At 43.8% G+C, this 14617-nt stretch overlaps 1 protein-coding gene across 7 annotated transcripts in view; it reads right to left on the bottom strand.

Annotated features, from left to right (window-relative positions):
• Positions 1-280: 280 nt before the first annotated feature.
• msraa (methionine sulfoxide reductase Aa) overlaps positions 281-14617 on the bottom strand; it is a 42510-nt gene continuing 28173 nt past the window's right edge. For 2 of the 7 annotated variants that reach the window (XM_070541779.1, XM_070541775.1), the window contains exons 4-7: positions 13030-13130; positions 12078-12184; positions 7084-7202; positions 281-1075 (exon numbers count right to left, since the gene is read on the bottom strand). In XM_070541779.1, the coding sequence (XP_070397880.1) occupies positions 1065-1075; positions 7084-7202; positions 12078-12184; positions 13030-13130 (338 nt within the window). In that variant the 3' untranslated portion in view covers positions 281-1064. Of the gene's footprint in view, positions 1076-4699; positions 5676-7083; positions 7203-12077; positions 12185-13029; positions 13135-14617 lie in introns of those variants that run through there. The other 5 variants (XR_011515519.1, XM_070541781.1, XM_070541774.1 and 2 more) reach the window with 5 other exon arrangements.

The raw sequence follows: 14617 nt of genomic DNA on the forward strand, positions 1-14617 counted from the left end.
AGAGCTGCTGGAGCTGTAGGATGGATGGAGAACCAGGAAAAACCACAGAAACAAAAAGGATGGAGGTCAGCTCAGGCCTTCTAGGAGGAAACTGGAAAAAAGTGAGCGAAGCAGAACCATCCTGATTTGGGTCAACAGGTTGATGGAAATGATGAATTTAGCGTCAGCAGAACCGAAGCATTAAAAAGCATCAAACAGACAGATGAAACGTTTTCTGATACGGTTCTGACGGAGCGGACGGCTCAGAGCAGTTCGTTTCCACAGAAAAGAACCTGACTCGTCACATTTTAAAAGCTGTTTTATTCACACATAAACTGCATCTGTTTCTTCATTAAAATAATCCACGAAAATGTTTGAACTAAAAAATAAAACAGATTTAAGATTTTAAAGCCACACTTTGCAACTTTTTCATATTTTTAAATCATTTTCTTGAGCCAGTATGTGCTAAAACAACCCTTTACAGGATTAAAGTAAAGTCACTCAGACCCCTACCGCCCAATACCGCACTTGCAACTTCAGAGTGCCGGTCCGGTCTCTGTGGGACTTAGTGAAGTGGGGCTGACAAACCTGGTGCAGCAGCCTGCTTCCTAAACATTGAGATCATGAACACAGCTAGTTTGTGTGATTTAGTGATGAACCACTCCTGCAGACACTAATGAAGGCTGGGAGACATCTCAGCCGTGAGATTAAGGTCATAAAAAGACAAACGCACAGCGAAAAGATAAGTGCCACTTTTGGTTTTACTAGCAGACATTAGGGGATGCTAAAAGCAAGCTAAAACTGCCTAGTCTCCCTTTAAATCATGGCGTTTTGGAAATGTTTTAACCTGAATTCATTTCTCTTGTTGCTCTGCAGTAAAACTCATTTTCAAGTTTAATCTGAGGTTGGAGTAAATTATGACCTATTGGGTCGTCCTGCCGAGTTCCACTGGACAGGAGATGCCAGTCCCTCTCAGGCCACAGTACCCATCTGGGTTCTTGCTCAGGTACTGTTGGTGGTAGTCCTCAGCATAATAAAAGGGTTTGGCTTCAGTAATCTCTGTAGTAATTGGGCCAAACCCGTCCTCAGTCAGAACCTGGAACACAAACAAAAATAAACCTGGTTACGGATTTATGGACACAAAACTCTTCCACACTTTTATCTGTAAGAATTGGTTCTTCTGAAGGTTCTGAACCTTTTCAAACGATATTTTTTAAACATCTGTGAGGAAATTTATGATTGTTTTTGTTTTGTGCTATGAAACATGTTCATTTGTCTGTTGTCATCTGCTTATCCGGGTCCGGGTGACATCAGCTCTCTCCACCAGCAGGACCCCAAAGTGCTCCCTGGTCAGCACAGAGACATCGCTCCTCCCATCTGTCCCAGATTGACCTGGGGACCTCCTGCCATCAGGACATGTCCAAGAGGCCTCCGGGAGACCTCCTGAACAAAAAGCCCAAACCACCTCAGAGTCTGTCCTGCAGGTCTTAACCTGGTTCTCACTCAAAACTCATGACCACAGGTGAGGATTTCTGAATGAAATCAGCAATGATGGGATATGAAGTTATAAAGGTGTTTTCTATCAAAACGTCCTTATCTTTCTGAGCGCTCCTTCCCTGTGGCCGTCTCCAAGTTTAGGTCCTCCACCACCTCCCTTACCCATGGTGTCCCACAAGGTTCTGTGCTGGGGCCTCTGCTCTTCCTCCTCTATCTGCTTCCTCTTCAGCACATCCTGAGCTCCTTCAAAGGGATCCCCTACCATCTTTATGCAGATGACATCCAACTGTGCCTCTCCTTTAAGTCTCATGAGATGTCTAAGCTGCAGCTGTTACACACCTGCTTAGACTCTATCAAAACCTGGATGGCTGGGAGCTTTCTTCAGCTGAATGAAGATAAGACTGAGATCCTCATCTGTACCCCAGACAAGCTGGTTCCCAAAGTCAGAGACTCTCTTGATCAGCTTGCTTCTCACACCAAACTCTCTGTCAGGAATCTTGGCGTGACCTTTGACCCAGCCCTCACCCTGGATTCTCATGTCAGTTCTCTTGTTCGCTCTTCCTTCTTCCATCTCAGGAACATTGCTAAGCTGAGTCCCATTCTGTCCCGCTCTGAACTTGGGACTGTTCTCCACACCTTAATCTCCTCACGCTTAGACTACTGTAACTCTCTTTTCACGTGTCTGAGCAGAACCTCCCTGAACCGTCTACAGGTGGTTCAGAATGCCTGTGCTCGGCTTCTGACCAAGTCCTCCAAACACTCCCACATCACCCCGCTTCTCCTCCAGCTTCACTGGCTGCCAGTCAACTTCAGGGTTCATTTCAAGATCCTGGTTCTGGTCTATAGGGCCTTACATGGACAAGCACCATCTTACATTGGTGATCTTCTCAGTCCCTACACCCCCAGCAGGTCCCTGAGGTCCAGTGATCAAAGTCTACTGGTTGTGCAGCACCAGGCTAAAGACCAAAGGTGACAGATCATTTGCTACTGTGGCCCACAGACTCTGGAACTCTCTCCCCCTGAGCCTGAGATCCGTGGACTCAGTGGTCTCCTTTAAAAAACAGCTGAAGACTCACTTGTTCAAGCTGGCTTTTGTATGACCTTCTTCACCACTCTCTCTTTATTCTGCTCTCCCCACCTATTCCACCTTCCTCAGGATCCACTGATTTCCCTCTTTCCTATTCACTCTCTCTCTTTCTTAACATTTTTTAACCACAATTGTCTATTTTTTGCTCATTTTAAATATATTTTAACCATTTTCTAAATTCTTTTTTATATTTTCTGTTTTTGTAAAGCGCCTCGTGATTTTTATCTTGAGACGCTATAGAAATGATATTTTCTTCTTCTTCAGGTCATAGATGGGAGATAAATTTGATTCGACAGATTTTGGCTTCTTAAAGGGGCCTTACAGACTTTTTAATTTTTATGCTCGCGATTGCCCCCTCAGGCCAAAAGCGTCACAGCAACTTCAATAGGAGGCTCGTGCACAAGGCGCGCATGCTGTACGTGCACACTCCTTAACGAAAACAACAGCTGAGACAGTCCCTTGTGTGTGTGTGTGTGGCCCGGAGGACAGAGGACAGGAGAATGCGCAGCTAATTAATTAAATAATTTGGTTCTGTACCTTTCTGTTCAGCACAGCCAACAAAGGTTTAAGATGGGTCAGTCCTCCTGCATGCTCAGATCATTCCCTTCCCTTGCTTGAAAAATTGTTCCAAAATGAAAGTTGAACCCACATCTTTTTTATCTGTGAATTCAATGCCGTTCGGCGAGTCTCAAATAAAAATTTGGGCATCTTACTGTAAAAAAATATACCATTAATGTAAAAAAGAAACTCTAAATAAACTATGTTCACATCCAGAATCGAACCCGGGTCTTCTGCACAGGAGTCAGAAAGGTGAGCTACACACCAGTAACATTCATAGCATCTGTAACTTTTATATCCTTGATAACACCTGAAACAACATCAAACCTAAGAACGGTTCGGAGCAAAAATGGCTATTTTGTTGCTAATTTGCTGGAAATATCTAGAAGAAAGTTCTACAGAAAGTAGCTAAGGGTCCTCAGAAATGTAGCTAGCTTTGTCACTAGGCGTTAGGAACAGCGACAAAGTGGCACTGCCTCTCTCTCTGCTGCTAAAGCTACTGATAGCAAATGCTACAGGCTATGCCTGAGCGTGAACGCGTATGAAGCAGCCTGCTCGACCCGAGCAGCTCTCTTTTTCTGTGATTTTACAGAAAAACTGGCAATCACAGTAAAAATGCCAGGGCTCATTCTACAGGACCAGGGCATTGCAGGAGAATGTATGAAGAAGAAATTTATTATTTCTATACATGTTTTGGCTGTCAAACTTCCATAATGCCCCTTTAAACACTGAATTGCTGCTCAGGATTTACTTCCTCCTTAAGGTCACTAAAGCGAGCTGTAACTCACAGTTCCACCTTAAAGATCTGATTTGGTGGGTTTTTAATGAACACAAAAGTCAAGGCTGCTCCAGTTTTATTCTGTAAAAATTTGATGTGAATGTAATTTTGAGTCGGAGCATTCAGGTAAATTATTTACAGCTTGGTGCTTCGTCTGATTTGGACACCACTGGAAAGCAGCGGCGTGCCGTAACTCCCAGCTCCATTACACGCTCCATATCCCGCCATCATGTGACACGTGTGGCTGATTCTGTTAGAAAAGGTTATTAAATGTTATCATCCATCATCTTTAAAAAGTCTCCTTAAAGAGCTAAACCTTGCAGAGGTGGTAAAAGGAGGATATTCTGCTGTAAATGTAGGAATGATACTGGAACATTATGGGATGTTGGGCTTCCTGGAGCTGCAGGCGGGACCCCTCTCATCTTCTGATCTCAAGGCGTAGTCATGGCGACAAGAGCAGAGACCTCAGGGTTTCATCTCTGCGAATTTGGCGTTTGCAAGTCACGACCTTTAGCCTGACCTTGGGACAGCAAAAAGGCATCTTCTGCAGTGATGCGAACGTAGATCCAGTCATGGTGAAGTGGCAGCTGAGGCTATTCCTCAAAGGGCCGTCCGAGCTCAGCCATAACCCTCCCACTGTCCTAATGGGTGTGACCTTGCAAGGAAAGTTGACCATTGAGCAGGGTTGATGGTTTATCCCTTGGGTCCATGTGGCAGGGGTGAGGAGTGAGCACCACCTCACTCCTGCCACGTGGACCTCAAGGGATAAACGATCAACCCTGTTCAATGGCCAACTTTCCTTGCGGGGTCACACCCATTAGGACAGTGGGAGGGTTAAAGCCTGATTTATACTTCTCCGTCTGCGTCGGTGCAAGGGCTCTCCGACGGGCTCACAGAGGGTCACGGAGACATGCCCAAAATTTAAACGTCCGTAAAAATTGACGGAGACTGCAAGCTTGTGATTGGTCAGGACACTGCTTCCTGTAAATTTGTCACCAGCCCCACCATTGCCCCGTCAAAAACTAAAAAGATATTTAGCAACAGTCCCACAACAGACTGAAGAATGCATCGCGGAAAAAGTCCGAAAATATAAACATTTATTCACCCGTGAAAGGGTTAGGGTAACCCGAACCCTAAACCAGTACAAAATATGGAGCAAACATTGACGGAAACGACGGGAAACGTGGGTTTAGAGGTGGCGGCAACATAAAGAGGTGGAGGAGAATGAAAGTTGTTCCTGTTATAAAGTCTCTGAGATTTATAAACACATTAGTGAATACATCATCATGGACCGGATACATGAGCGTTGTGGTGGCAGGATACCACAGAACAGCGATACGCCCTCGTTAGACCTGGCGGGGGAATTGCTTTGCAACTCTCCTCCGCCTGAACAGAAGTTCTCATGCGAAAACCTTTCCAACACTCCGTGTGCATCTCCCGTTGCGGAGCTCACAGAGGAGTATAAATCAGGCTTTAGAGAAGGTCAGGGGTCGCTGCTCCTCATCATCGAAAGATTTAGCTGTGGTGGTTCGGACATCTGACCAGGATGCCTCCTTTTCCAGGCACTGGGAAGACTCCCTGGATGGATTACTTATTCTCTCTGGTCTGAAGAATGTCACTACGGAGAGGTAAGTGTTGGTGGCTAAGCATTTTAGTCTTGGACAGAATGTGTATCGCTACGGAGGCGGAGTCGACTGGATCTGTGGTTTCTGCTCACAGCGTGATCCTGATGCACGGATACACATTCTGTGAGGCATGCCGCCTGTTTCCGATTCACTAAAAAGTAAAAAAAATATATAATCAGTCGTAAATTTTTGTAATATTAGTTTTCTAAAAATTAAACAAATTATAGTTTAACCCTCCCACTGTCTTCATGGGTGACCCCGCAAAGAAAGTTGAACATTGAGCAAGATTGATGGTTTATCCCTTGAGGTCCACATGGCAGGGGTGAAGAGTGAACACGTGGACCTCAAAGGATAAACCACCAATCCTGCTCAATGGTCAACTTTCCTCGCGGGGTCACCCATGAAGACAGTGGGAGGGTTAAGTAAATCCTGTTTATCTCTGATTCTAAGTTTTTTAGTATTTGAGCCCAACGGGTTGAATGCTAACAACGGCCGCATTCCATTTAGACAGTTCAGCACATTTGCAGCTTTTCAGACAACAAGCATGCAGAGCTGCAGGAATGAGGAGTCCGGTCGGCTCACGAGTTCCCGGAAGAACGAAAAAATGAAAGCAAGCCAACGAGGCTAAAAGAGCTATTTTCGAATCCGCTTTGCCTTACGCCCTGGATCACACATATGTTACACTACAATTTAAATGAAAATAACGGGTGTTTCGACCACACCAGCCACGTACTTTGAGATTTATTAGCTTGTAAAAGTTCGTAATTACCATGACTACATCGGCACGTCGCACATGTAACGTCACAACTTTATCACCTCTCCTCCAGCGTGGCTACTACATACCACATGCCCAGATTTATGGTGGTTCTTTCCTCCTGAAGGAGGGATTTGAAGTTTGCTGAACTTACAGCCATTTTCCCTCAGTTTTCTCCGTGTCTGGTTTGACGACGTCACTTTCGTGAAGCGCATTTGTGGTCCTGGACTTGTTTTCACACAAAACCTAAAATAATGATTTCCCCCGTTCGAAAATAAGTTCTTGGTATCAAAAAGCATCTTTAAAATTCACAGACATCATATGTGAAATCCATGGCACATAACGAGCAGATTAGAAAAGAGCATTTTTAGCCCCCATTGACTTGCGTTCATTTTTTCGTTCTTCATGGGACCCCTGAAAACAATCTGTCTGAAATCTCACATTAGCCAGGTGGTTAGATCTTGCTTTTTCCAGCTTCGCCGGCTATCAAAGATGAAGTCCATCCTGACTAGATGCGACCTGCACACAGTGATCCATGCATTTGTGATCTCTCGCTTGGATTATGCAAATTCCCTTTTTTATGGATCCATATCTTTCTCGGTTGCACGCCTACAGCTGGTGCAGAATGCGGCGGCCCGCCTTTTGACGGACACCAGAAGGAGGGATCACATTACTCCTGTTCTGGCCCAGCTGCACCGGCTCCCGGTGTGCTACCGCATCCAGTTTTAAATTTTACTTCTTGTTTTTAAGTCACTCTATCTTTATACACCTCTCCACTTGGCACAGCTGGTTCAGCCCTACATACCTGGTCGAATTCTTCGATCAGCAGCGCCGCGCCTGTTACAGGTCCCAAGTGTTCGGGTGAAGACGCGAGGAGAACGAGCGTTCTCAATCTGTGCGCCTCGTCTCTGGAACCAACTCCCTCTAGCAGTGAGAAAACCATTTTTGCTTAATTGATGTCATCAGTTTAAGAAGTGGATAAAAACACCCAGAGGGTCTGATTCAGGTTCAGTGGTAAAAATACACAGCTGGTAGGAATGTTCCCGACAAGAACAACTAAGAATTAAAGAACATTTAGTAATTATTTATTCTATATGATGGTGGATGAAGGGCTGATGACTCAAGACTCTCCTCTGTCCTCGTCAGCTTGTGTGACCTTGAACTGGATGAAGCCTTTTTATCATGACAGACTTATGCTGTTAGTTTAATGTGTCCTCATGACAGGCTGCAGGTAACTAGTTACTGTCTACTTTAGTTACTTTGGCCAGTTCAGGGTCTCACAATTATTTATCCAATAAAAACATTTTCTAAAGAGTCACAACGTCTGATGATTTGTTCAGATTTATTTATAACAAAATTTTTTGTTATTTTAATCTTTAATGTGGTAAAAAAATAATAACGACCAAAGAAAATTGGACTTTTTGTTGAAAATTTTAGAAAAATAAAGCTTAAGGTCATAACGGGCACTGAAATAGGCACACACATTGGTTTGTTGGTTATGCACATTTTAAATAAATAAATAAATAAATAAAATACATACATACATACATAAAAGTGCTTTTAGAGCTTTTATAATAAGACATTTTGTATTTCTGTCATTATTAGTCATCCTGTTTTCAAATGTTTCCACATTCCAACACTTTGGCTCAAATCAGTACGTTTATTCACCAGTGAGTTTGCCCTGGGATGACAAAACGGCAGACGATATTATGGGATGTTTTCCAACACTGGGCAGACTTAATGCTGGTTCATCCCTTGAGTTCAGGGACCTTTCATGCCTGAATGGTTTTACGTTCTGCTGCTTCTTTGTGAAACATTGGGGTAAAGTCCAAAGAGCTTCAGAAATGATTGATCAAAACCACTTTAAAGGATTATAAGAAAATCTGAGTCAGATGTGCATTTATGAAATCCCTTCAGTCTGAACATTCATCATTCCATAAATACTCACAGAGCTGGAGCTGCATTCATTTGAGGAGCCAGTCTCAGAAGCAGATTTCCATCATTTAGAGGTTTTTCTATATTTTCTGTTTTTGTTTTAGCTTCCTGTTTCAGGTCCAGTCGAGAGAACAATTATTCTCAGTGATTACTTGAGATTTAAAACACAGCAGCCAGCCAGTTCACTTGAAATCCCAGCTACCTTAAAATGGCAGCCTCCCCCATCGCCCCGCTGTGGTGGCATCTTTATTGTCCCTGCCCCTCCTCCTCCTCAGTGTTTCAGAGCTTTCGCTGGTCCTGATGCTGTGTTAGCTGCGTGCTATAAATGCATAATTCACATCCATTAATTTGCATGTCAGAGAAGTAGATTGCTCATTTGGAATGCAAATAACTTGACTGCTCTGGTACGGCGGGGGAAACGTGAACAACGCCGATAAGCACCCATGAGACGGAGAGGAGGAGCGGGGGAAAAACGCAGCGAAACAAGGTGAAGCTGCCGTGTTAACGGGACAGGAGGGGGAATTCACACACAAAGAGCAGAAGAAAGGAAAGAAAAGAGCAGCAGTTTGTGTTCGGGTTTGAAAAAAGATTCATGGAGAGAAACTGTAGCCAGAGAGGAGGATCAGAGCAGAGGAGATGCCAGAACAATGACAACACAGTCACCAATTCTTGTCATGTGTGTGTGTGTGTGTGTATGTCTGATCTCAGAATTGTGTGTACTGAAACTCTAATTTCCCTCTGGGATTAATAAAGTATTATTGAATTGAATTGTACACAGTGCTTCAGCACCCACAGGCCGAGCACGCATTATTACAATAAAAAAGCACACACACCAAGTACTACCTGCCATTTCAGACGCAGTGCACACTCTAATGATGGGTAGGAGGCAAGAAAAGAAAAGGGAGGCTCCTTTCATGCTGCAGACAAGCACCAGCAAGGTAATTTTCTGCAGTGCTGTTGTGCCACACACACACACACACACACACACACACACACACACACACACACACACACACACACACACACCAAATTACCCAATCACGCTCTGTGTGAACAATACAATCAAGCCGGGCGGCGAAGCGAACACGGTCAATACCAGGCCACTGAATGAAGCAGCCTGTTTTTAGCCTCTCATCTCTTTTTACAGCAGGCCTGATCTAAACTTCAGCACTCCGTCTGCTTAGCTTCCACTCTTCCTGCTCCTCCGGCTACATTTTTCATAGCCGAATACTAAAAAGTGGCTGCAGGAACAGGTGAAGGAGCAGCAAGCAGCGAGTTTATCGGACACTCTGGTGGCGTCTGATGGATTCTGGTTCTTTGGGTTGGAGCTGAACGAGCAGGTTGCTGACAAACGCAGCTGCAGCCACGATAAAAAAAAAACTTTAAAGAGACTTTTGAGAGCAGAAATTCATCAATATTTTAAAGCATTCTGAGCTAATATGTGGAGGTTAATGTGGTGAAAAGAACTCCCAAAGAAGAGAGAAGAGAAAACACTGAATTATTCACATTTTCTTTTGCTTTTTGGGGAAGAGAGACGCTGAGATTCAAACACGGAAGCTTTGTGACGCTAACCAGATAAACGAGTTTTATGGTGACTGGAATGTAAATGGATGCACAAACCTTCAGTGCACGATTACGTTAGTCTGCAACTGAAGCGATTTTTGTGTAGGACAGATTTAATACCCAGATGGTTTGGCATGGAGTGTGTTTGCTAAAGGCCAAGTGCACACACACACGCACACACACACGTACGTGCACACACATGCAGACACAGATGGAAGGGGTGGGGGCGCCAATCTGGTGATAAAAAATTGAGCGGAAACAAAATCTAGGAGAGATTTTCAGGAAATGATGGTTAGATGAGAGAAATCTGCCCGTCCATCATCATCTCGTCACGCCAAAAAACAAAAAACCGAAACACTAAACCACAAAGACTCCGGCCTGAAGGGGTTAAAGTCGCATCATGTAAAGGACATGTTGGCCCATCCATTTGTAGAATCAGGAGTTTGGAACAGCGTGAAGTTCTCTGCAACAGATGAAGTGTTTGTGTGTACATTTGTGTTTCCATAAACACAAAACCAGTCTGGTTTGGGGTTTCGGCCCAATTAGAACATTTTCAGCTAATAAACTCCTCATACACACGATCAGAAAGAAAAGAACGATCATTTTAGACAAGATCAGTCAGAATTATTAAACTGACGGCGTAAAACATTTTGTTTGAATCAGACTTTCTGTATTTTTAAGAGGAGAGACTCAGTAGAATATGTTAGTGACCCCCGTGAGGTCAGAGGTCATGTTACCCTATGAAGGGTAACGACAGAAAACAGCATTGGGCTCGCTCTGCTGACTTCCTGTTTGCTACAGAATTGGTTTTTTAGGATTTTATGGATTTGTGACATCGTCATCATACTTCATATCATAAATGAAGACGAATCATCAAATTTCTGCAACAATTTACAAATTTGTATGAAAAGTACAGAAATAGGTATTTAAAAAGATAATTCCTGTGAATGACCCTCCATCCATCCGTCTGCTCTGGGCGTACCCTGAAGCTCCTCCCACCCTTACCAACAACTTTCGTCGAGGAGGAGCAGCGACTCGACTCCTCGGTCCATCGCCGAAGGCGAGTCCTGCCTCTCTGCGGGTGAAGGTCGTTCTTCATTAGTGACCTCACGCTGCTGGTTCCTACCAACCGGTTGGAACGTACTGTAACTAGATTTATAAATTCAGAACCCAACTCCAAGCAGACACCGCTAAAAAACCAGCTTGAGTTTGTATTTTGATTTGAGTCGAAAACAAAGAAATTAAACTCAGAAAGTTCCTGCAGTGATGCAGTGTTGAGGCTTTTAGTTTTTATTGTTTGTATTTTAAGTTTTAAAACGTCTCTGCCAGGTCCCTGCAGCCTCTAAACACAACAAACTGAGGATTATTTTACAATTATGAAGAGAATCAACATATTCACATCCTTTGAGATTTAAGTGAAAGGAAATTAACTTTAGTTCGATTTAGCATTGAAGCGTTTAGAGTTTCCACGTCTCTGTTAATTAACCTTTTGGATCTCTGGTCTCTTCACTTTTCACCTCTCGCTGTGTTCACCGGGGCTGCTCTTGCATTTTCTCTCCTCCTTCCTGTTGGTTTGTTTGAGATTCACTCCAAACATAAAAGACCACAACATAACCCATGGACCGAACAGAAAACAGCAATAACACAGTCGGCTGATAAATCCTTTCAAGGTCCTGGTTCTGCTAAAAGGAAGGAGAAAAACGAGCCAAAAGAAGGGCAAACAGGGTGAGGAGCAACTCTAATGAAGACCAGACTACAGTAGAAAAGACTAGAGTAGAATAGAGTCCCCTCTTTCCAGTCAGTTTCCATGGAAACAGGCCCTTCGGTGGGACGGCGGTGGAAAAGCCTCAGCAGGAGAGGTTTGGAGAGCGGCGGCGTGTGAACATCTTTTGTGCAACAGACATATATGTTTCACGGACAAACAGATGCACGGCCTCGATGTGCCCAGCATCTACAAACGGCTCTGATGATAGAAGAGAGGCATGCTGGGAAGTGGAGTCAGGCAGGGCTGACTCACAAAAAGCGCAGGAGAGGAAACTTCCAGAACGATTTGTGGGTTTTGGTTTTTCATCCTTGTTTCTTTCGGGGTTACATGAGTCTGGATTGAGGCATTTTTAGGCCCTCAGTAAATAAACTCACAAGTTTCCTTTGTTTGGACGGCCTGTTCTGCAGAATCACGTCTTTCAGTAAAACCAAAAATACTCACTTTCTCAGCCCTGTTAAGGTTTGATGGATTAAAGCTTTTCCAGGTTGCTTTAATGCATTAATACAACAGACAGACCCCAACCTGATATGTTGTACCTTCTCGTACTGATCTTTGGAGGCCAAAGCTTCCTGGAGCTGCTGCTGTGTGTAGGTGTAGATAGCAGAGCGGTACGTCGTCCCGACATCGTTCCCCTGACGCATCCCTGAAGGCACACACACACACACGTGAATGCAAAGAAACGACAAAAGTGAAGGATTTCAGCCGACGTGGGGCGCCTTTGTCTTTGCTTCTCGGCAAATGGAACATCGGATTATGTGAAATCAACGTTTGACAACATTTCCAAAATATGACCTGTCTATCACTGCAGAGCTGAAAGCATCTTTTTGTTCTTTTAGACTGATTTGATCATTTTTCTGTAGGCGTCTCGAGCTTTCGAAGGTTAATGTGTGCTGGAAGCTAAATGCTGCTGACTGAATATAGTTCAAATATTAGTCAAGTTTAACATTAAAGGTGTGGTTCACTCTTTTAATCAACATATTTGCTGTGGTCTTCTAGCAGGAACGAAGGCCTCGTAAGTCGTACTCTGGGGCTAAAACACTCCAGTGCACCCGGTTCAATGGAATTAGAAGACTGCCACATTAGAGGAGAGATTCAGACGAGATGTCCAAATATCAGGAAAGACTAGTCCACTGCCACTCTCTGCAGCTGCAGACATGCTGATCGATGCGGATCCAAGCCTCTCTGGGCTGTTTTTGCCCCGAGTAAGGCTGGCAAGGCATTCAATCCTATCAGAGACCACTGCAAATGTATCTGTTAAAGGAGTGAACCACACCTTGCTCATCAGGTTGGGTAGGTGGATGGTATCATAAAAATCTTCATAATATCTGACGAGCTTCATAAACTCTGAATTTCTTTCCACAACATGATTACAGCAATTAAACTGACTCACAGACATTAGAGAAAATGAAGGCTGGATGTAAATTAAACGGATGAAAACTAATGATCTAAAAAAGCAAGTTAAAAGTTCTCCATGAGTTTGGGTTCTACCTTGAGTCGGGTCGTGGCTTTCCCAGAAGACTCTGAGAAGACTGGAGAAACTGATCCGATCTGGATGGAAAACAACCCGAACCACCTCGGTGTGTCCCGTCCTGCCTGACAACAATGTATGAAAGACACAAAGAGGCACAAGCTCAACTCATCTCATCACACATTTCAGTCTCTGAATAACTTTAGAATTAGATTTATTCAGGATTTTGAAATCAGAAGAGGTGTGAAAATCCTTAAAACCAGAACTCAAGAATAAACGGTGAAACCCATCATGGATGGAACATCAGATAGAGGACTAGCTTTGTCTTTTCTCAAATGTTCAGCTCTAATTCTTCTCGTTCGCTCCACCAGGATCCACTCATCTGCTGCCAGAGTCAGACTGAGGTTTGAAGAGGACGGGAAAAGCAGAAGAGGTGGACTGGCAGTGCTTGCGAACAGCAGCTGGAGTAGTCCAGGACATCGTCTCCGAAGCAACATCGCGCTTGTTCGTCTGTTAGCAGAACATGTCACGGTGTAAATCTACAACCGATAAACTTTGAAGTCAACCCCTTTCAAGATAGCCGTCGTAGCCAATCAGTATTGTCAAATGTTTGGTTTTCAGCCAAGACGAGTAGACAGAGACATGGAGAGGACTGAAAAAGCAATGAGGTGCTTTGACAGTGCTTGAGAATAGTGATGTAGTCCATGACATCACTCTGCAACCCACTGCTAGCTTATGCCTTCTGCTTCAGTCTTCAGACTGAGGCTTCTTCAGATCCACAGACTGCTACAGAAGATCCGTCCAGCTCACAGCCACAAGTCACCACCGTTCATTTCTAAATGAGATCCCAAACTTTGTCTCTGCAGTGACGCGGACACTAAACTGATCTGTGTTGATACAGAAGGAGCTATGCCAGACAGCAAAGCACTCAACTAGCGGGAAGTTCTTCATTCTAATCCTCACTGATGAAGGTTGGGTAATGACAGAAAGAACAATTTTCAAATGCAAGCGGTCAAAATTCATTTCCTGGTTCAGGTGGCTGAGCTGAGCCTTACCCCTGCTGCACACTGGAAGCATCAGCGGCACAGAACGTCACTGCTTCAAATTTAAATCCAGTATCATTTATGGAGGCGATTCAAACCATGGCGATGCAAATAAATAAATAAACAAACGCTTAGTAATTTTCAAAATATAAGTCTATTGCAGCATTGCCATTTCATGTATACAGTGCTCATAAATGAGTACACCCCCTTAAAAAGTACATGCTATGAAATTCTGTTAGTTTTAAATGTTTTCTGTGGTTCATTGCACCAGTTTTTACTGCCTTAGTTTTAGCCACCTCGCACCTTCTTTGTTTTCACTTACTTAATTCCCGGCTGACTACATTTAGTTCTCTTCTCAGTGTTTTATTGATATTGAGTTAGTCTTCTAGTTTAGTATGTAAAGCACACCGAGTTTCCTTTGTGTAGGAAATGTGCTCGATAAATAAAGCGGTCTTGTCTAAAAAGTACAAATGTAATCAGCAGCTTGATGGACAAGGCTGGGTTTACCTCCATAACAGGACATTAATGCTAATAATATAAGTTAGGTCACAAAATCTTCTGTTTT

This window comes from Nothobranchius furzeri, chromosome 2 (assembly GCF_043380555.1).
Source record: "Nothobranchius furzeri strain GRZ-AD chromosome 2, NfurGRZ-RIMD1, whole genome shotgun sequence".
Lineage (NCBI taxonomy): Eukaryota > Metazoa > Chordata > Actinopteri > Cyprinodontiformes > Nothobranchiidae > Nothobranchius > Nothobranchius furzeri.